Source organism: Megascapheus bottae, chromosome 15, assembly GCF_031878675.1.
Source record: "Megascapheus bottae isolate mThoBot1 chromosome 15, mThoBot2.hap1, whole genome shotgun sequence".
NCBI lineage: Eukaryota > Metazoa > Chordata > Mammalia > Rodentia > Geomyidae > Megascapheus > Megascapheus bottae.
The window spans coordinates 56377465-56397818 of record NC_143523.1 but is presented as its reverse complement, the minus strand read 5'-3'; the positions used below and the strand labels follow the sequence as shown (position 1 = coordinate 56397818).

Below are 20354 nucleotides of genomic sequence, written 5' to 3'. Positions count from 1 at the left end.
TCTTAGTTGACATACTTGTACTTGCACTCACTGTGTCTGAGCCAAAACAGCAGCCTCAGGCAGAAAAAAAAAATCAGTGAAATGGGCCTGATGCTGGTGGTCTTATGGCTGTAATCTTAGCTATTTCAGAGGCTGAGGTCTGAGGGCTGAGGGCTGAAGTTCAAAGCCAGACAGGGCAGGAAAGTTTGTGAGGTCTTATAACTTTCAGCAAAAGGCTTTCGTGACTCAAGTGGTATAGCACCAGTCTTGAGCAGAAAGAGAAAAAGAAAAGAAAAAAAAAACCAAGGGACAAGGCTCAGTCCCTGAGTTCAAGCCCCAGAACGAACAGAAAAAAAATAAATAAATGAAATGAAATGGACGTCAGTGGGAGCTCCTAAACGGAAGTGCACCTGCGATGCAGAGAACGTGCAATGACTCTGCATGTCAGCAGACATCTGGCCAGCCTATAAACATGGTTTCCAGGCTCTGCTGCTGCTGCAGGACCCTGGCAAAGCTTCTACCAGCAAGGAGACTCGGACCATTATTTTAGCCTCTGCCACCTCTAAGCCTCATCAGTGGGTACTGATCTTCCATAACAGTTCCTGGTGCCAATCTTTCACCCAACAGCTGTTTTCCCAGATGTGTGCTGTTCTTGCATTGAGTTTCTCCCTCCCCTGCCCCTCCCCAGGAGCAGCACACCAGCTTCTCTCGGCCGAAATGTAATAGAATCTCACTGCATTTGGGGAGCTCCCCTCCACACACATGTGGTTCTCAAACCCCAGAAACAAACAGCATCTGGGAAAGGTTTGTGTTACAGAAAGGCTGTGGTCAAGGCGTCCTGATGGCCTCCTGCAGTTGCAAGAGTGTTTGCAGGCCTGGCACCAGTGAGTTGGCTCACATCTTCAATCCTAGCTACTCAGGGGGCTGAGATTGGAGTTTGAAGAAGCCAGCCTGGGGAAGAAAAGTCTGTGCGACTGTGGTTTCCAATAAACCAACCAGAATCCAGAAGTAGAGGTGGGGCTCCAAGCCAGTATTGAATGAAAAAGCCAAACAAGAGTAGGGGGCCCTGAGTTCAAGCCCCAGTGAGGGGCCGAGATAGTAGGGGGGATGCACAGCTCAGAGCTGGAAGCCCTCAGTTGAATACTGTCTGAATACTGATTCTGGGAGGCCTGTGGGGTGGACTCCATGGCTCGCTGACCCTGTGATCAGCCAGAGGAAGCTGAAGGCCACCAGACCCCAAACCTTTTCCCAGGTGACTACTTCCCTGCTGGTGACAGCTTCTAGACCCTGGCCAGAAGTGCAGGTCCTCACCCAGTCATCCAGAGACCTCCAGAAAGGACCCCAGGGGCAGCTGAGGCCTGGCCACTGGCTCCCCAGAGCCCACCTGTCAGGGTGCACATGCCAGCTCCAGGAAGGGCACCTGCCAGGGCTGCACCCCATGGTGGTCACCTGGGGGCTGATTTTTTTGTGTGTCATGTTGATTAAAGTGTCCACCTTGTTGCTGTTGTTGTCGTCGTCCTTCTTGTCCTCCTCCTCCTCCGCGGTCTGGCCTCCTCCTCCGGCTCCACGCCCTGCCCCACCGCCTGCCAGGCCGGAGGACCCCGTGGAGACACGGCCCAGCCTCAGTGGCCCAGCCTGACCCCAGGGATCTCCACTGACCCTGGCCACCCCCGCTGATCCCCGCAGCCCCGCTGACCCCGCATCCCGCTGACCCCACAGCCCGGCTGACCCCGCACCCGGCTGATCCCCGCAGCCCCGCTGACCCCGCACCCCGCTGACCCTGCATCCCGCTGACCCCGCATCCCGCTGACCCCGCATCCCGCTGACCCCACAGCCCCGCTGATCCCCGCAGCCCCGCTGACCCCGCATCCCGCTGACCCCGCAGCCCCGCTGACCCCGCATCCCGCTGACCCCACAGCCCCGCTGATCCCCGCTGACCCCGCACCCCGCTGATCCCCGCAGCCCCGCTGACCCCGCATCCCGCTGACCCCGCATCCCGCTGACCCCACAGCCCCGCTGACCCCGCAGCCCCGCTGACCCTGCATCCCGCTGACCCCACAGCCCCGCTGATCCCCGCTGACCCCGCAGCCCCGCTGACCCCGCAGCCCGCTGACCCCACAGCCCCGCTGATCCCCGCAGCCCCGCTGACCCCGCATCCCGCTGACCCCGCATCCCGCTGACCCCGCAGCCCCGCTGACCCCGCAGCCCCGCTGATCCCCGCTGACCCCGGGCACTCCTGAGGACCCCCGGGCTCCCCAAGAACTTTTGGCAGGCCGGGTCCTGAGCTCAGGCCGCAGCGCCCCCCGAGGCCGCCAGAGGGCGCGCGGCGCCGGGCACAGCCAGGCGGTCTGGGCGGCCGCGGCGCGCAGGGCTTCCGCCAAGGTCAGCTCGCCGCGGGCCCTCGCCCTGCCGGTCCCCGCGCCGTTCCCGGTCCCCGCGCCTGGGTCGGTCCCCGTGCCGGTCCCCGCGCCGTTCCCGGTCCCCGCGCCCGGGTCGGTCCCCGTGCCCGTCCCCGCGCCCTTCCCGGTCCCCGCGCCCTTCCCAGTCCCCGCGCCCGTGCCCGTCCCCGGCCGCCGGGCAGCCGTCCCTCGCGCATCCGTGTCCTGAAGGAGCGGGGACCATGCTCCGCCGGCCCCGCGCCCCGGGCCCTGCCCACCCGACGGTCACTCGGGGACCCCGGCTGGAGCCCCGGCCGGAGCCCCGGCCGGCCCGCGGGGTGAGGGCCCCGGGGAAGGAAGACGAGAGGACCCGACAGAGGGCGAGGGACTCGTCCCCACCCCGGCCCAGGTGAGCAGCCCGGGCGGGCTGAGCAGCCCCGGGGTCTGGGCTCCTCCCCTCCACCTCCCCCGGGGCAGGAATGAGAGGCCGAGGGCCTGCTAAAGAACCAACAGGGCTGTGCGTCCATGCTTGGAAGACGGGGTCTCGGACCCCTCAGTCACATGGCGCTGTGCGGCTTGGGGGCCCCCGCTGGGCCCCTCCAGTCCTTTCCCATAACGGGGAGCAGAGGATGTGGGGCCCAGGGGTGTGAGCTGCGTCCAGGAGGGCTGGGCTCGGCCCCATGGCCAGAACCTCTGGGCTGCTCGGGCTGAGTCATCTCAGACAGGCGCAGGCTCCTCCACTCTCCTCCTCCCACCCCCAGCACCCCACCATCCCCATCACCACTCCCAGCTAAGCAGTGCGCATAGGCCAACCTGTCCCCCCCCCTCCCCCGCCATCCTATGCCCAAACCGGCTCCTGAACCTGCCCAGAAACAAAGGGGGCTTGGCGTTTGGTTGGAGTTTGGTTGGATGGTTTTCGTGCCAGTCCCAGGGCTTGAACTCAGGTCCTGGGCGCTGTCCCTGAGCTTTTGTGCTCAAAGCTAGAGCTCTACCACTTGAGCCCCACCTCCGCTTGAGCCCCAGCTCCGCTTCTGGCTTTTTTCGGTGGTTAATTGAAGATGAAAGTCGCACAGACTTTCTCACCCTGGCTGGCTTGAACCTTGACCCTCAGATCTCAGTCTCCAGAGTAGCTAGGATTACAGGCGAGAACCACCAGTGCCCAGCTAAAAGGTGGGTTTTGGAGAGGCTGGGGTGAGTGGTTGGAGGGCATTGCCTTGTTTCTCTTCCTCTCCTAGCTGCACAATGGTTTGGGAACCCATCTCCCCCTCCTCCTGGGTCCCAGCACCCCAGCATCTAATCTAGCCCCTACCTATTTCCTACTCCAGCCAATGAGTCTGGTGAGAATCCAGCCCCACCCAGGTCCTTCGGTGACACCGGCTCAGCCTGCTCATGTGGCTCTCAGTGGCCCAAATCAAGGGCTTGGAAAACAGATAGGTTTTCATCTGTTCCTGACTTCCATTTGCTAATGTTTCATTATCTAGAGTCATGTTCTAAGTGTTTCATTAAAACTTTGTATTTCCATATGTATGTGTATGTAATATGTGTATGTAATGTATATGATATATAGTCTGGGACATTAATGGCTCACACCTGTAATCCTAGTGACTCAGGAGATTGAGATCGGAGGATCAAGGTTCAATGCCAGCCAAGTAGAAAAGTCTAGTTACCAGACAAGGGAGAGGGCCTCAGGGATAGCACCCAGGTCCTGAGTTCTAGCCCCAGGACTGGCACAAAAACAAACAGTATATCCATAGACTGACATGTTGAAACCTCTATGTACAACATAAAACGTTTAAAAACTGACAAAAAAAATAAAAAACAGACCAATGGTGAAAGGGGTGACATTACCCATTCATTGTACTCATAAACTGACGTGTTTAATTGAATGAAAGGAAGAAAGGAGGGGGAGGAAAGAAGGAAAAGAAGGGAGGAAAGGAGGAAGGAAGGAAGGAAGGAAGGAAGGAAGGAAGGAATGAAGGAAGGAAGGAAGGAAGGAAGGAAGGAAGGAAGGAAGGAAAGAAAGAAAGAAAGAAAGAAGGAAAGAGAGAGGAGGGGGACAGGAGAACGGGTGGCTTGCCGGGATCAGAAAGAACCTTCTGGGCAGGTTCCCTGCCCATGGAAACACCAGATGTTTTTAAGCAGGTGACATTGTAGCTGCCACCTGATACACACCACACACACACACACACACACACACACACACACACACACACTCCTCAGGCGGTCAGATGGTGGTGGGTGTGGAGCCTTCACTTGGCAAGTTCAGGACAGATTTCTCTCCATTTCCTGCAAATTTAAATGTTGCTTTGGGAAGTAGAATAGGGGAGCCTAGCCCCCTGCAGCCGGGGTGCTGGGTCGGGTGTCAGGCTGGCTCAAGTCCTTGCTCTTCCCAGAGCCACGGTACACTACAGTACTGCACACTCCCCATGAGGCCCCAGCACACACAGGGTGCCACCCTGCAAGGCGGTGTTCTTCACACCGCTTGGCAACATAGATCACTGGAAAAGCCAAATCAATGCCTGGTGCCTGTGGCTCACACCTGTCATCCTAGCCACATAGGATGGTGGTTCAAAGCCAGCGTGAGCAGAAATGTCTGTGAGAGTCTGATTCCCAATTAACCACCAAAAACCCAAAAGTGAAGGTGCGGCTCAAGGGGCAGAATGCTAGTCTTGAGTGGAAAAAGCCAAGTGAAAGCGAGAAGGTTTTTGAGTTCATCCCAGGACTGGTATTACAATAATTAAATCACATCTAGTAGCTGATCTGCGCCCAGGACTTTACTATTTACAAAGCCTCTTCCTTCCTCCCTCCCTTCTTTTCTTTTCTCCCCTTTAGTTCCTTCCTTCCTTCCCTCCTTCCTTCCTTCCTTCCTTCCTCCTGACTCCTGGTCACCTGGTCCCTCTGAGAGGTGGTTGTCATTGCTGTTCCCATTTTATCAATTTGAGGAACTGATACCCAGGAGGCCCCGTGACTTCCCCAAGGCCACCCTGAGATCCCTGGGCTTGATCTCCCCAGGGACTCACTCCAGCAGCCTTGCTGTTTGAAATCCAAGCGAACAACAGATAAAGGGCATTCTAAATATATTTCTTTTCTATAGATGCTTGTCTCCTGTTACTGGAGACCAGGAATTAGTGTGTCTGCCTGAGGATGCGGTTGCTTCTTTATAGGGGGGGGGAAAAAGGATACAGAAGAAAGCTGCACAGATTGCTGGCTCCAGAATGTCAACCACAGCTTCCAGCAAAAGGAGAACCTTCGCAGCCCGATATTTCAGTAAGAATTTTAATTGCCTTTTGCATGGCAGGGATGGAGTGGGGTAGATGAGACCACTCAGAACCACCAAAGGAGTCACCTGGATGGTGGGAGCTGAGAATAGCCGTTGGCACCTATTATCTGGGAGCTGCCCTTTCTTCAGCTCCAGGGTCCTGGCCGGTGGCCCAGCACTCAGCCCTGACCCAAGGCTGCGATTCTGCCTTTGCCAAGGAAAATAGGCGCCAGTGTGGCTGAGGTTGTCCGGGCTGCCGGGCTTGTGTGGCTCAGGGCTGTGGGGGACAGTTGCACTGTGTAAGGGCCACAGGCTTTAGAGAGTGCTGGGGCTGTAATGGAGAACGGTGTCATAGCCTTTGTGATGGGCCTAGGATGTGGGCTGTCGGAGTCACAAGAAGGTTCTGGGCTGGGCAGGGACAGGTGTCCAGAGCCCAGGCAGGAAGGAAGGATTGAGCTGACCATGTGGTGAGGCTGCGCCCCGGCTCTGAGCCCCCGAGGCTGCTGAGGCCCCAGAACTATTAGGGGAGACTGGGGCTGACATGATCTTGGGTACATTTCAAATATCTGTGTATTTTCTAAGTCCTGGGCTTAGGACTTTGAGTCCAACACCCATCTTTGCTGGGTTCCAACCCCTGGGTACGCACGCGTGCGTGCGTGCGTGCGTGTGTGTGTGTGTGTCTGTCTGTCTGTCTGTCTGTCTGTCTGTCTGTCTGTGTCTGTGTGCCTGTGTCTGTATGTTCATACTAGAACTTGAACTCAGGGCCTGAGCATCATCCTCTGGCTTTTTCACTCAAGGCTGCTGTGCTACCAGTTTGAATCATAGCTCCACTTGGAACTTTTTGCTGATTAATTAGAGACCAAGAGTCTCACTGTTTTCCGCCCAAGCTAGCTTTGAACTGCAATCCTCAGCTCTCAGCCTCCTGAGTAGCTAGGACACCAGCGCCAGGCCTGGTTTTTGAGGGTCATCCACTTTGTATTTCACATGGTGCCTCACTCCTTCTGGTTGCCCTGATTTGTAAGAAGTGTTTGATTTGTAAATGCTTTACCAGCTTTAGCTTTTCATGAACAGCTCTGGGAGAAAGGGTTGCCCAGAGCAGGGAGATGTGACTTCTCCCCCTCCTTGGTAGTCTTTTACTCTCTTGTTCTCCGGTTGTCTGACTTTCTCAGCTGAGGATGTTTAGGGGACTTGACCTTAGTATTCGTTGTTTGTTGTTGTGTTTGTATGCTGATACTAGGACTTGAACTTGGGGCCTATTGCTCTTGGCTCAGCTTTTTCCCTTAAGGCTGGCACTCTACCACCTGAGCCACCCACCCACTTCCGATTTTTGCTGCCTACCTGGAGGTAAGAGTCTCATGGACTATCCTGCCCTGACTGGCTTTGAACCTCGATCCTCGAACCTCTATTTCCTTAGTAGCTAGGATACAGGTGTGAACCACTAGTATCTGGTTTGACTGTGTTTGAACTGATATTTTCAGGATTTGGGGGCAAATGGAAGGTGTGGGGGTGAGTTTGTGGGAGCCACTGGGCCTCACTTCTTGCCAAGTCCAGAAGATGTCAGCACTTTCCTTGCAGCAGAAAGCCGGAGCCAGTGTGGGTTTGTGGTGAGGCCTGTGCTATGCTCTTGACCACGTGAGGCACACTAGTCCCAGCATTGGCCAGCACCCCACTTCCACTGAACTTCCTGGTCTGTTCCCCACACTTTTGGTGTGCTTGGTCCCCTCCCCAGGACGTCTCCCTGAAACTGACCCAGGCCCTGAGTTCAAGCCCCAGCACCAGCCCAAACAACAACAAAAATGGGGTAGGTTTCACAGTCAGTGCCCTAGAATATGCCCCAAAGTTGGCATATTCTAGAACTAAGCCTAAGGAATTGTCTGGTCAGATCCTCTGTTTATGTATCTCCACAGCCTAACTGACATGTAAATGATAAATAATAAAAGCCACCCATAATGCCTGCATGATTCAAAGTTGTCAGCCTATTGATAGAGTTTTAGGACATCTCTAGAGCTATAGTCCCCCCTAAGTTTCCCTCTTTCCTGTCTTCAGTGACACTTCAGCCTGCTGATGAGAGTTCTGTACCTAACAACCTGTCGTGTGTGTGTGTGTGTGTGTGTGTGTGTGTGTGTGTGTGTGTGTGTGTGTGTGCTGGTCCTAGGATGTGAACTCAAGGCCAGGGCACTGTCCGTTAGCTTTTTCCCTTGAGGCTAGTGCTCTATCACTTGAGCCACAGCTCTACTTCTGATCTTTTGGTAGTTAACTGGGTATGGGTCTTACAGACTTTCCTGCCCAGACTGGCTTTGAACTGTGATCCTCATATCTCAGCCTCCTGAGTAGCTAAGATTACAGGCATGATTCATTGGTACCAGGCTAGCATAGGTTATTTTCAAGGAAAATGCTTTATGCCTAGGCCCAGCCTGAGCTTTGATCATCCTACTTATTCTCCCTTCTATCTCTGGAGAGGACAGGTATATATCATGGCATGCAGTTATAGGTTGTGATGTTGTCTCTCAACTCCTATGAACTTCCATACCCAGGGCCTCTAATCTTTACCTCCCAAGCTGCTAGAATTACAGGCTTGATCCTGGCTGCTTTGGTTCAGTCTTGCTGGGTTATCCCATGCATTTGTTTAATTTTTAATAAACTATTATTTTTCAGTCTCTGTACCATTCTTCATCCCCACTAATGATACATGAAAATCCCAGTTTCTCTACAACCTTATTGATACTTGCAAATGTCTCCTGCACTGTAGTCACCTGGCCATGTAAAATGTCATGATATTGGGTCCAGGAGTATGAACTAGTGGTAGAGTGCTTGCCTAGCTTGCACAAAGCCCTGGTACCCTCCCTGTACACAGAATAAAGCCAGACACGGTATTGTGACTCAAGTGATAGAGCACTAGCCTTGAGGAAAAAGCTCAAGGACAATGCTCAGGTCCCAGGACTAGCAAAAAAAAAGTGTCATGATATTGGGAATTTGATAATCAATGAATGATGTTGAACACTTTTTCCTGTTTATTGAGTAGCTATGTGTGTATGTGTCTTCTTTGACAACATGGTTATTGAAAACCTCTTTGCCCATTTGTAAATTGGGCTATATGTTTTATTGTTAGAGTTGTGAGAGTTCTTTATATATCCTGGGTTCGAATCTTTCATATCTGAAATATGCCAATATTGTCTCCAGGTCTGAGGCTGTACTCTTTTTTTTTTTTTTTTTTTGGTGAATGTGCACCAGCCCTGGGGCTTAAACTAAGGCCTAGGCACTCTTAGCTTTTTCACTCAAGGCTGGCACTCGGCCACTTGAGCCACAGCTTCACTTGTGGGTTTGGGGGCGGTTAATTGGAGATAGGAGCCTCACAGACTATCCTGCTCAGGCTGGCTTTAAACTTTGATCCTCAGATCATGCCTGAGTACAGGCATGAGCCACCAGTGCCAGGCCTGAGCTTTTCCTCTAAGAACACCAGTCAGATGGCCTCATTGAATTTGTCACTGTGGCAAAAGCCAATCTCTAAATGCAGGCAACTTCTGAGGTCCTGGGGCACAATTTTGGAGGGAACTAGTTCCATTCACTTGCTGTCCTGGACTCTGAACAGCCAGCCCTAAGCAGCAGTAAAGAGTCTGTGTCCAGGAAGATGCAGGGCAGAGGCCTCAGCAAGTGTCTAGACAGACACTGTGCCAGGCCCTCTGCCCATGGGGAGCCAAGCGGAAGCCCGTGCATATACAGTGCCTGCCAGCACTGAGCCAAACAAGGCTGAGTCAGCTGCTTTCCTTAGCCAACCAGCTTACTGCTGTGATTTCTGTTCCCACCCTTCTGGGAGGGAGGGGGGGGGTGAGTCTTGGCACAGCTGTGAGGGGGCTCCCCCTGGTGGCTGCATAAGGAAGCAGAGGGTCAGGATGGTCATTAGCTTCCCAAAAGGACAGGGTTAACAAGCCATAGAGGTAGAACCAGCCAAGACCTGAGCTGAGCCATCTGCAACTCTGCCTCTAGAAACAAGGAGGGCACTCGGGGAGGGGGGCAGACATCAAATTCCATTCCAGAGTCCAGAGGCACCCCTCAAGCTGCCTGTGGTATGACTGGGCAAGTATAGCTGGCTTCTCTCAAGTTTAGCTGACTGGGAGACAGTTCCGCAAGCGGGTTGCCATAGAAACTTGTTCCCCCTACCTTGGTGGGGGAGACAGCATCCCCATGGCCCCAGGAAGAAGTAAGGATGAGTATGGTCGTGGATGTGTATGGCATGGTTAGAGAGACAGGTCATTGTGGACCCTGGGCCCATCCATAGAAACTTCCCATGTGGGCTAAAAGGAGACCACATAGGACCTCACAGGACCAGAATGAGAAATGCACAAAGAGAGCAGAGCTCACAGAAATGCCAGTCCTATGTCTTTAACTCAGGACCTTATTCTCTCTTGGCTTTCTCATTCAATAGAAGCCCTCTGCCACTTGAGCCACACATCTACTTCCAGCTTTTTGCTGGTTAATTGGAGATAAAAGTCTCGTGAATTTGTTTCCCCAGGCTGGCCTTGACCTTGATCCTTCGATCAAGTAGCTAGGATGACAAGTGTAAGCCACCAGCACCTGTCTCAGAATTGTTGTTGTTGTTTTGTGCTGGTCCTGGAGCTTGAACTCAGGACCTAGGCGCTATCCCTGTTCTAAGGCTAATACTCTACCACTTTAGCCACAGCTACACTTCTGGCTTTTTGGTGGTTAATTGGAGATGAAGTTCTCAGACTTGGGCCAGGAGTGTGCTCTAGTGGTAGAGTGCTTCCTTAGACCTGGGTTTGATTCCTTGGTACTACATACACAGAAAAAACCGGGAGTGGTGCTGTGGCTCAAGTGGTAAAGCTCTAGCCTTGAGAAAGCCCAAAGATAGTGCCCAGGCCCTGAGCTCAAGGCCCAGGAATGGTCAAAAAACAAAGGAAAAAAACCACTCAGATTTTCCTGCCCTGGCTGACTTCAAACTGTGACCCTCAGATCTGAGTTCCTAGATAACAGGTGTGAGCCACCAGGGCCTGGCTTCGATTTTTCTTTTTTAAATGAAGTGGGGACTCTAGGCACCGGAAGCCCATACTTGGGGTTTGGCATGCAAACTTATGCTACATGGTCATGTAAGGAATTCCACCAGCACAGGAGTGTGCAGAGTGGAAATAGCTCCAAGCCCCCATTCTGTTCTGTAGTAATAACGGTTATCCTCTCCAGACACCTTGACACAAATGTGCATCTTCCCCACTGGCACAAACACATGGGATGATGGCAAGAAAACTCTGGACAGCCCGCTCCTCCAGCTATGCCTGTTCTCTTCGTGATGGAGGTAGGCAGGAGGCTGGCACTGGAGGAGAAACGGGAGACACAGACTGTCATGCAAGGTGCAGGCTCACAGTGGCTTGGGCAACCCTATGCTTAGCTCTCAGCCTGGGGTACACTTTCAGGGCTGTCCTAAGTTGGGGCTAAAGGTGAAGCTTCTGCATCCCCATAGTGGCCAGCCATCAGGAAAAAAGAAACTCGTGATAGAATGAGGGCCAAACAGGATCAGCAGCTGAGGTCTGGCAGCACCAGCGCCCCCTTCAGGATATCCCTCCATTGCTTCTGTTACCCACAATGCAGCATGAGCTCCTGGAAGCAGACTTGTGGGTAGGGTGAAGTGGGGTGCATTCTTTTCTCGTGGCTCCTCCCTGGCATTTCAAAGCCAGCCTGGGCAGGAAAGTCTCTGAGACTCTCATCTCCAGTTAACCATCAGAAAACTAGAAGTGGTGCCGTGGCTCAAAGAGTAGAATGCTAGTCTTGAGCGAAAAAAAGCTCAGGGACAGAGTCCAGGCCTCGAGTTCAAGGCCTACAACCCACAAAAGAAACCAAAACCCAAAAATTTTAGCTGTGGTGTCGCATGCTTGTGATCCTAGCTACTCAAGAGACTGAGATCAGAGGATCACTGTTCAAAGACAGCCCCAGGGAGGAAACATCAAAAAGACTCTTATCTCTAATTAACCAACAAACCAGAGTAGAGGTGCGGTTCAAGTGAAGCATGAGTGACCGGCCCTGAGTTCAAACCCTGATACCTTAGTCCTTAATCATTTAAGTTTGCTAAAAGAATCCAATGCCCTGAGCAGAACTGGGGACCCATAGACTGATTTGGGGTCTTGGTGGAACAGGGGAGCCCACGAAACACACAGTCCACATTCACATAATTCTGGTGCATTCCTATGATTTACACAGCTGTCAGCTTGTGTCCCTGCCTTTGCTATGGAAACAGACTGGCACCCCCTAGTGGTCCCCAGCCTGGATGGCAGGGTTGAGGCACGGGCTTCGCTGGCCCTTGTCAGTGAGCTGGGCAGGCATGCTCTTCTCTGTGTTCACTTTATACTAGAGAAAACCAACTATAGGAGGAAAGTCTTAGTTCAGCTCAGGCTTTCAGAAGTTCTGGGCCATGGGGAGGGGGTGGAGGAGGGGAACATGGCAAAAAAACTCACAACACAAAGCCAGGAGGCAGACAGTGGGCTTGCCTGAACCCTCTGGCTTGTTCCATTCTCCCCTTTGACCCTCCCAGGATCCTAGGGACTGGTATCCCCTCCCTTCCATTTCTAGTGGTCTTCCCTTAGTTAATTCTGTATGGAAACCCTCAAACACACCAGGAAGTGCTCTCTATGAATCTCCTAGGCAGTTCAAAATCTAACCAATCAACTGTCACACTCAGCCTCATCCCATGTCCTTCTATAACGGAAGTTACAGTGAAGTGTTGGGCAGCCAAGAACCTGACACCTGTCTCACATGGATAGTGCTAACAATGAAGCACGTGCAAAAGGCAGATGTCCCAGGCACAGCGGGCTTCTGGCCTTGTCAGGCCTCGTATTGAGCCATGGAAAGGTAGAGCCAATCTGGACAGTGAGTGGCAGGTCTGTCTTCAACTTCCGACAGACAGAGCCTTTTGCAAAGAACAAAGGTGCCCTTTGCAGACTGAGGCAGCCTGTGACCTACCTGTATGACTGGTTAAGTCTGCGCCTGGTGGCTTGAACCCGAGGGCTTGAAGAGCTCAGTCTTATCCAGAGCTAGGGGTCAAGGTGAACCTGGAGTGTTTACATCCCGGGCCTTAAACTCCAGAACTCCACAGGGCACATCTGGCCACTCACCCTCGGGTGGCAAGTAGAAAGAGAAAGGAGATTTACTACAGGGCAGCCATGGAAGATAGCATATCAGTACATCCACAACGATCTCCAGCTGCCCTCAGGGGTATAGACATTTGCCTTTATGTTTAAATAGGGAGAATGGGCTACTAACAAGTCTGAGAACTAAGGATTGCATTTCAAAGCCAGCCCACACCAGAAGACCATGAGATTCTCATCTCCAATGAACCGCGAAAAAGCTGAAAGTGGAGCTGTGGTCAGAGTGGTAGAGAACTAGCCTTGGGCAAAAGAGCTCTGGGACAGTGACCAGGCCCTGAGTTTCAAGCCCCAAGATTGGCTTGAAATGGAACACACACACACACACACACACACACACACACACACACACACACACACACTGGTGAATAACTGAGAAATATACATATCCTAATATTAAGATATTTTATTTCCCATGGAGGAAGAAAAAAGAAAAACTGCCTCTCTGTGAATGATTTCAGGAAGTGGGATTTTAGGATCTGTTTGACTTCCTCCTGAGAAATGGCAGAGCAAATGAGTCACAGGAGACTTGGTGCCAGGTTCCTCTTTCAGGCTGCATTCCTGATTATACTCTCACTGTGGCCATTTCGGTCTACCCTATGCACACATAGAGACTGGACAAAGATTCCCCTTTCTAATCCTCTTTAATTGGTGTTAGGATTCATTGTAATATCTCTACACATGCATGTCACCTGCTTTGATTAAATCAACCCTTACGTACTATTCTTCCACACACACACTTTGTGTTGCCAGTCCTTGGACTTGAACTCAGGGCCTGAGCACTGTCCTTGGGCTTTCGCAAGGCTAGCATTCTACCATTTGAGCCACGGTACTATTTCTGGCTTTTTCTGTGTATGTGGTACCAAGGAATCGAACCCAGAGCTTTGTGCATGCTAGGAAAGCACTCTACCACTAGGCCAAACTCCCAGCTCTCCTTGATATTCTTTCTAAATATTTTATTGTTTTACTATGATACATGCACAGTGATACATCATATTCATCCCTTCCTACTGGCTCTTTCTAAGTAGCCCCAGCCCTAGTTTCTACTTATCTTCTCTCTTGAGGTCTAGGTTCAGTATGTGAAAGCAACAGGTAAGGTTTGGCTTTCTCTGTCTGGATTAGATCACTTAACATGCAGATCTCTAGTTTCATTCATTTGCCTGCAATTGCCACAATTTCATTCTTCTTGATGGTTGAATAACAGTCCATTGCATAGACATACTATATTTTCATTGTTCATCCATTCATCAGTTAATAGTTTGGCCATGGTGAAGTGTTGGTGTGAATGTCAGTGGGTATGCCCATATCTCTATTGTGTGCTGACATACATTTCCTTCCATGTATGCAACACACATATATCTTTCTTTTTGCTTAAGCAGGAAGTTGATAGGTCCAGGTTATGGTCTGCTTCCAGGTCACCTGTTTGCTTCCAGGTGCTGTGAAACTTGAAAATAACAGCTTTCTGAACCAATGCCCTGGGGAAGATCAAACCATCCTGGTTCTTCCCTGTCTTTCCTGGGCTGTTGATGGCTGCAGAGACCACTTGTTCCTACTCACTGGAGGAGTGTGCTGATGTGCCTGTATCAGCCTATGGCACCTCTGTACCTTAGCAGGGCCCACCTGGAACAGGTTGGTGGAAATCACAGACTCCATTTGATTAATAGAGAAGCAGATTCCGAGACAGATGCGAAAAAGCTTGCTCAGTGCCACTTAGGTCAAAGAATAGCAGAGCCCCAAGTCATTCTCAATTCTGGTTCTTTGTTCTCTTCCTGCTTCCCAGTGGATGATGCCACAGGGCTGTTCCTACATGGCCATGGGCGTGGCTAGCATCTTACTTATACCCTTGCTCACTTGGGAGCCACACTGGTGCTTTCCACTGGGCTGTGGATGGAGAGACAGATGAGGTGCTGTCCCAGAAACAAGGAAAGGTCCATGGGTGCAAAGGTGGATAGATGTTTCTGATGGAGTCACACAATTGAAATCAACACTCCTGAGCGCTACTGGCTCATACCTGTAATCTTCACCACTCAGGGGGCTGCCATCTGAGGATCTCAGTTTGAATCAGGATAGTCATGAGACTCTTATCTCCAATTAACCACTGAAAAGATGGAAGTAGAGCTATAGCTCAAAGTGGCTGAGCACTAGCCTTGTCAAAAATGCTCAGGGACAGTGCTCAGGCCCTGAGTTCAAGCCCTGTGACTGACAAAAAAAAAAAAGAAGGAAGGAAGGAAGGAAGGAAGGAAGGAAGGAAGGAAGGAAGGAAAGGAATCAACATTCCTAACAAGATGGCACTTTGCAATCTGAACAAATCCACCATTTCACTGAGGCAGCCCTGGAAATCAGACTTTCTCTCCTTCCTAGAAGATGCGGTTATCCTGGCATCAGAGGCTCACACCTGTAACCCTAGCTACTCAGTAGACTGAGATCTAAGGGTCATGGTCCAAAGCCAGCCTGGGCAGGAAAATCAGTGAGACTCTTACTTCCAATTAACCACCAAAAAGGTGGAAATGGAGCTGCAGCTCAAGTGTAACCACCTTGAGCAAAAATGCTCAATCCCTAAGTTCAAGCCCCAGGGCTGGCATAAATAAAAATAAAAAACTAATAAATAAATAATAAAATGACAGAAAGAACAGTGGCTGCTGAAGGCCAAAAAGCTAGCAGCACAGCGACCCTCTCTGACAGGAAACCCTGCAGGATGCTTCTAGGGGCGGGGGCACCACTGTCTCTGTCCCTGTCACTATCGGTGCACCCAGGTCTGTCTTGGAAATTCACCATCAGGATTCCCCCTCTTTGGGGAGAGGTTAGTGCTGCCATATTGTGGGGTACTAACTAGGCAAAGAGAGATTCCAGAGCAAGAGAGGATCAAGGAATGGAAGGAGAGTGCCAGAGGGGCCGCTCTCTGGTTCCTCCACACTCACTCCCTATCGCCTGCCTCTTCTCAGGGAGCAGGTGTTTTCACCAGGAACAAGCCTTGTTCTACAGCACTGCGAGGCTTTCCCACCTGGCGAGGCATCATTTTCTAGATAGACCCTGACTCTGCCTTTTAAATTTCTTTGCTTTTTAAAAACATTTTTTATAAATGTGATGGACAGAGAGGCTACAGTTAAATAAGTCAGGTAATGGGTACATTTCCTTTTGGACAGTGTCACTTTCTCTCTCCCAATTTTTCCCTCCTGTCCCTACCCAAAAGTAGTAGAATTCATTTTCACCCCTTGTTCCTTCATTTTTGTGACCGCTCCCACCCTCCCAAAGACAGATAAATAAAGACAAAAGGAAAAGAAAAAAACAGCAATGAAGAAAAAATATCTCTCATTTTCATTTCCTGGAGTTCATTCTGATAAACATTATTTTGCATGTTCAGAGGCACCTGAGCTTTGAATCTTGGTGTTCCTCCTCTAAGCTCATCCACCCTTGCTTCACTGTGTGTGAATGTCTGGATTCCTGTGTCATTTCTCATGATCTAGCTTCCACATAGGAGAGAAAGCACTACTCTTGACCTCAGTTCAGAGCTGTGGAGTTCAAGCCTTTCCGAGCCCATTTTCTTGTTGGATGGCTTAGAGGGCAGAGGGGGCCCTTGGTGCCTGGACAGCAAGGCTGGCAGTGACCTTTCCTTTGTCCTCCGTCACCTGCTTTTGGGACCACGAGTGTTCCTTGCAATCCTTCATGGCGTCATCTTCCCAGGACCCAGAAACACATGGCTTTTCTTTGCTCTTACCTCTGGTCACTGGCTTGCCCAGGGTGCACTGCCTGGCGCAGGGTAGCTCCTTGCTGCAGTCCCCGCCAGAAGACAGGGCCTGTGCTAAATATGAAACTTGTCATCTGATGCCAGTGGCTCACATCTACAGTCCTAGCAACTCAGGAGGCTGAGATCTGAGGATCGTGGTGCAAAGTCAACCCAGGCAGAAAAGTCCTTGAGACTCTCAGCTCCAGCAAAAAGCCCAGTAGTGGAGCTGAGGCCCAAGTGATAGAGCTCAAGCCTTGGGCAAAAATACAGTGTCTGGAACTCAAGCCCTAGTACCAGGAGGAGAGAGAGACGGACAGAGACAGAGAGAGAGAGAGAGAGAGAGAGAGAGAGAGAGACAGAGAGACAGAGAGACAGAGAGACAGAGACAGAGAAACAGAGAGAGAATGAGTGAATGAATGAATGAAAGCCATGATCTCTGTCAAGCCTGAGTGTGATAATGTAAGTCCACAGGCCTTCAGGAAGGAATTCGCTGTCCAGCTGCAAGATGACATCAGCTGACCAACCCCAGCTGTTGGCTCTTCGGGGAGTGAGTCTCAGCTTCCCAGACAACTTCATGCTCTCCTTGGGTGGCCCCCAGCCAAGGACTTCACAAGGCGGTAGTGGCCAAGGTCATGACCTTGTCAAGGAGGCCTCTGCGATTGGTGGCCACACAAGGACACAGGACAAGGCCTTCGCGCCTTGATTAGCTACATCTCTCTCAGATAGACCATCTGTCCAGCTTTCAGCAGGCAATCCATCACTTCCCCTCTGCTAGCTCCTGCTTTCCTCCTCTCAGAACAAGGCTGAACCACGGGCCTCTCCATCACTTCACCCTGAGTACCACCCTTCGGCCAGCATCACAGTGAAAGATGAGAAGAGGAAAGCTAGAACAAAAGCTTAGGGTCAAGACGTCTGAGCCAGGCCATTGTCCAAAACCCACCTCATCTCAACCCACCAGGGCCGTAGGACTCTCTAAGTAAAAAGCCATGCCAAGCACACAGGTCACGGCCACAGGGTTGTCTAAGCGGGACTGCCCTGGGCTGACCCCTGCTGCTTCGGCTTAACCTGTGTGAGTGGTTCTCCGAAGTTACTTTGAGCTTGTACATCTTCTTCTTCCCAAGATTCCAACACGCTAAAGATCCCAAAGGGTCTTGGAATGTGGCCTGGTGGTAGAGTGCTTGCCTTAGCACACATGAAGATCTGGGTTCCATTCCTCAGTACTGCATATACAGAAAAAGCCAGAAGGAAGGCCCGTGGCTCAAGTGGTAGAGTGTGAGCCTAAGCAAAAGAAGCTTAGGGATAGCACCAAGGCCGGGAGTTCAAGGCTCAGGACTGACCCCCCCCCCTCCAAAAAAAAAAAAGCTGTGGCTCCATTAGTAGAGCACAGCATTGAGGGAAAAAATGGGGAGAGGGGGATGTAGCTCAGTGGCAAAGTGCTATGTTCAAATATAGAGGGGGAGAGAGGGGGGGAGGGAGGCATGCAGGGAGAGAGGGAGGGAGGGGGGAGGGAGGGGGGAAGAAGGAAAGAAGGAAGGAAGGAGGGAGGGAGGGAAGGAAGGAAGGAAGGAAGGAAGGAAGGAAGGAAGGAAGGAAGGAAGGAAGGAAGGAAGGCAGGCAGGCAGGCTGAATTATTTAACATGGGATGGATGCCAGCAGGTGGGCAAGGAAAATGACTTGTAAGGGTGGGAACCCCCCTCCCTCCCCCAAGGACCTTGAGCGACAGAGCAGGAACAACAGGCTCCTGGCAGTGCAGACAGACAACACTCACTCAGGGAGGGGCACCAGTGGTTACTAAGGACAGACACTATAGAGCCAGAGGGACATTGCGCTTCCCTGGCCTCCAGAGGGCTTGCTCTGGGCCTCGGGACCGTGTATCTATGTGGCCCCTTTGTGTAATCAGACAAGAACTCCACCTCTCTTCCCTTAACCCATGCTAAAACCCAAGGCTTTGCCTGTTGACTCCAAACAGCCCTCTCTCAGCTCCCTCTCCTGCACACCTTTGGGCACTGCCCAGACTGAGCAACAGCACCCATGCATGGACTGGGATGGCTTCCTCTTGCTGATGGGGACCTCTCCAGGAGAAGAGGCAGACGAGATCTTCCTCCAGATGCAGCTGGGGCGAAGGTAGCTTTCTGCCCTAGCTGTGTGCCAACTGTAAGGAGGAACTTTGCCACCCTCCTTTCACCTCTGTGCATGCCAGGCTAGTGAAGCATCAGCGCTGCAGGTGGGACACAGGCACAGATTGCCAGTGGGCAGCCAGTACACAACCAGTCCACCAACAGGTGTGTGCTGTGGCATACAACAGGTGTGTATTGTAGTATAGGTATATGTTCTGTGGCCAAACCTTCTAGAATGTTCTGTCAACTTGGTCCCTTCTGCATACCTGTCCTAGAGAAACTATTACATAATGATTAATGATGGAAGGCAGGAAACCTGGGCCTCTGCCAGGGAGCAGGGCTGGCTCTCTACTGCAAAAGAAGCCAGAATCTCCCCCTCTTTCCCTCTTTGCTGTGGTAACCAAGGGGCAAAATATTCATTCTTCAAATAAAAGCTTCTGCAGGAGGGGCTCCGCGCCAGTGACTCATTTCCATAATCCTAGCTACTCCAGAGGCTGAGATCTGAGAATCGTGGTTCAAAGCCAGCCTGGGCAGAAAAGTCTATGAGACTCTTACCTCTAATTAACTACTTAGAATAAACTGAATTGGCACTGTGGCTCAAGTGGTAGAACTCTAGCCTTGAGACAAAGAATCTCAGGGACAGTACCCAGGCCCTCAGTTCAAGCCCCAATATGGAACCCCCCCCCAAAAAAAGCCACCTTACACAAAAGTCCATGAGACTCAACTTCAATTAGCCACCACAAAGCTGGAAGTGGAGTGATGGCTCAAGTGGAGATCTAGACCCTTCAGACAGTAAACTACAACCTGAGGAAAACTAGTTTGGGGGTTGAGAGAGGAGAAGAGCCACCGCACCCCTGGACCTGTGCCTCTCTCCAGTGTGAACTTGGGGTTGCTCCTGAACCTTCTTAGCTGTACCCCAAACCCCGTAGTTTTGTCCCCTCCCCACTCTGATCTCCTCAACAGCAGACAGGCGGGGAAAGCAGTGCCTTAATGCCATCAGGCAAAACAGCTGCACAGGAAAAGCAGTTTCTTCATCAAAACAAGGATAAGTGAACCCAGGAATTTACTCTGGTCTGACTCGTGAGAGTGGGGCCAAGCTGCCTAACTCACAGATGGCTTCTTGATTGCTTCACATGTGTCATAGGCCAGGAGCTTACCATGTGACCCTGGTGTCGACATGCGATTCTCCCAGCTCCACATTCCCCTACCCAGTCCTGGGTGGCCTCTATCCCAGCCTGATCCAGCTTCCACCTGGCCCTAAAGGAAAGGGGGGCAGGCAGTAGTGCTGTTCTCCATTGTGCATAGAGCTGGAATGTTTGTTTGTTTGTTTTACAGTGCTCTGGGGGCTAAGGCAGCATGGGGATACACACGAGGAGGGCAGGAAGGCCAATCTAAGGGTCAGAGGCAAGACCCAGCAAAGATGCTTCTTGGACCTTGTAACAGGGGAGATGAGGAGAGTGGCTCCAAGCATGGCAGGGCTGTGTAGCAGAATTAGTGGAGGGAAGATCTTTCCAAGGCACTTCATAGGCAAGGAACATGTGGTGGCAGACGCTGCGCAAGCCATGGTCAAAGGCAACAGCTGCAGCGAGGGATGAGGAAAGAGGAAGTTACAGATGGACCCCTGGAGGCCTGGAATGAAATCCCACAATACCTAATCCTCGCTGAGGGGTAGCTGAGGGCAAGGAGCGACTGGATGCTGAGTAACGCAGCTTGGTATCCATAGCTGTGCTTTTCCCCAGCCACCTGGACATG

At 51.7% G+C, this 20354-nt stretch overlaps 1 protein-coding gene across 1 annotated transcript in view; it reads right to left on the bottom strand.

The window, feature by feature from the left end:
• Window positions 1-2151, bottom strand: part of Wdfy4 (WDFY family member 4) — a 248056-nt gene extending 245905 nt beyond the window's left edge. Inside the window, exon 1 of the mRNA XM_090345544.1 lies at window positions 1400-2151. Coding sequence (XP_090201670.1) covers window positions 1400-2151 — 752 coding nt within the window. The remainder of the gene's footprint in view (window positions 1-1399) is intronic.
• Between the last annotated feature and the right edge of the window lie 18203 nt (window positions 2152-20354).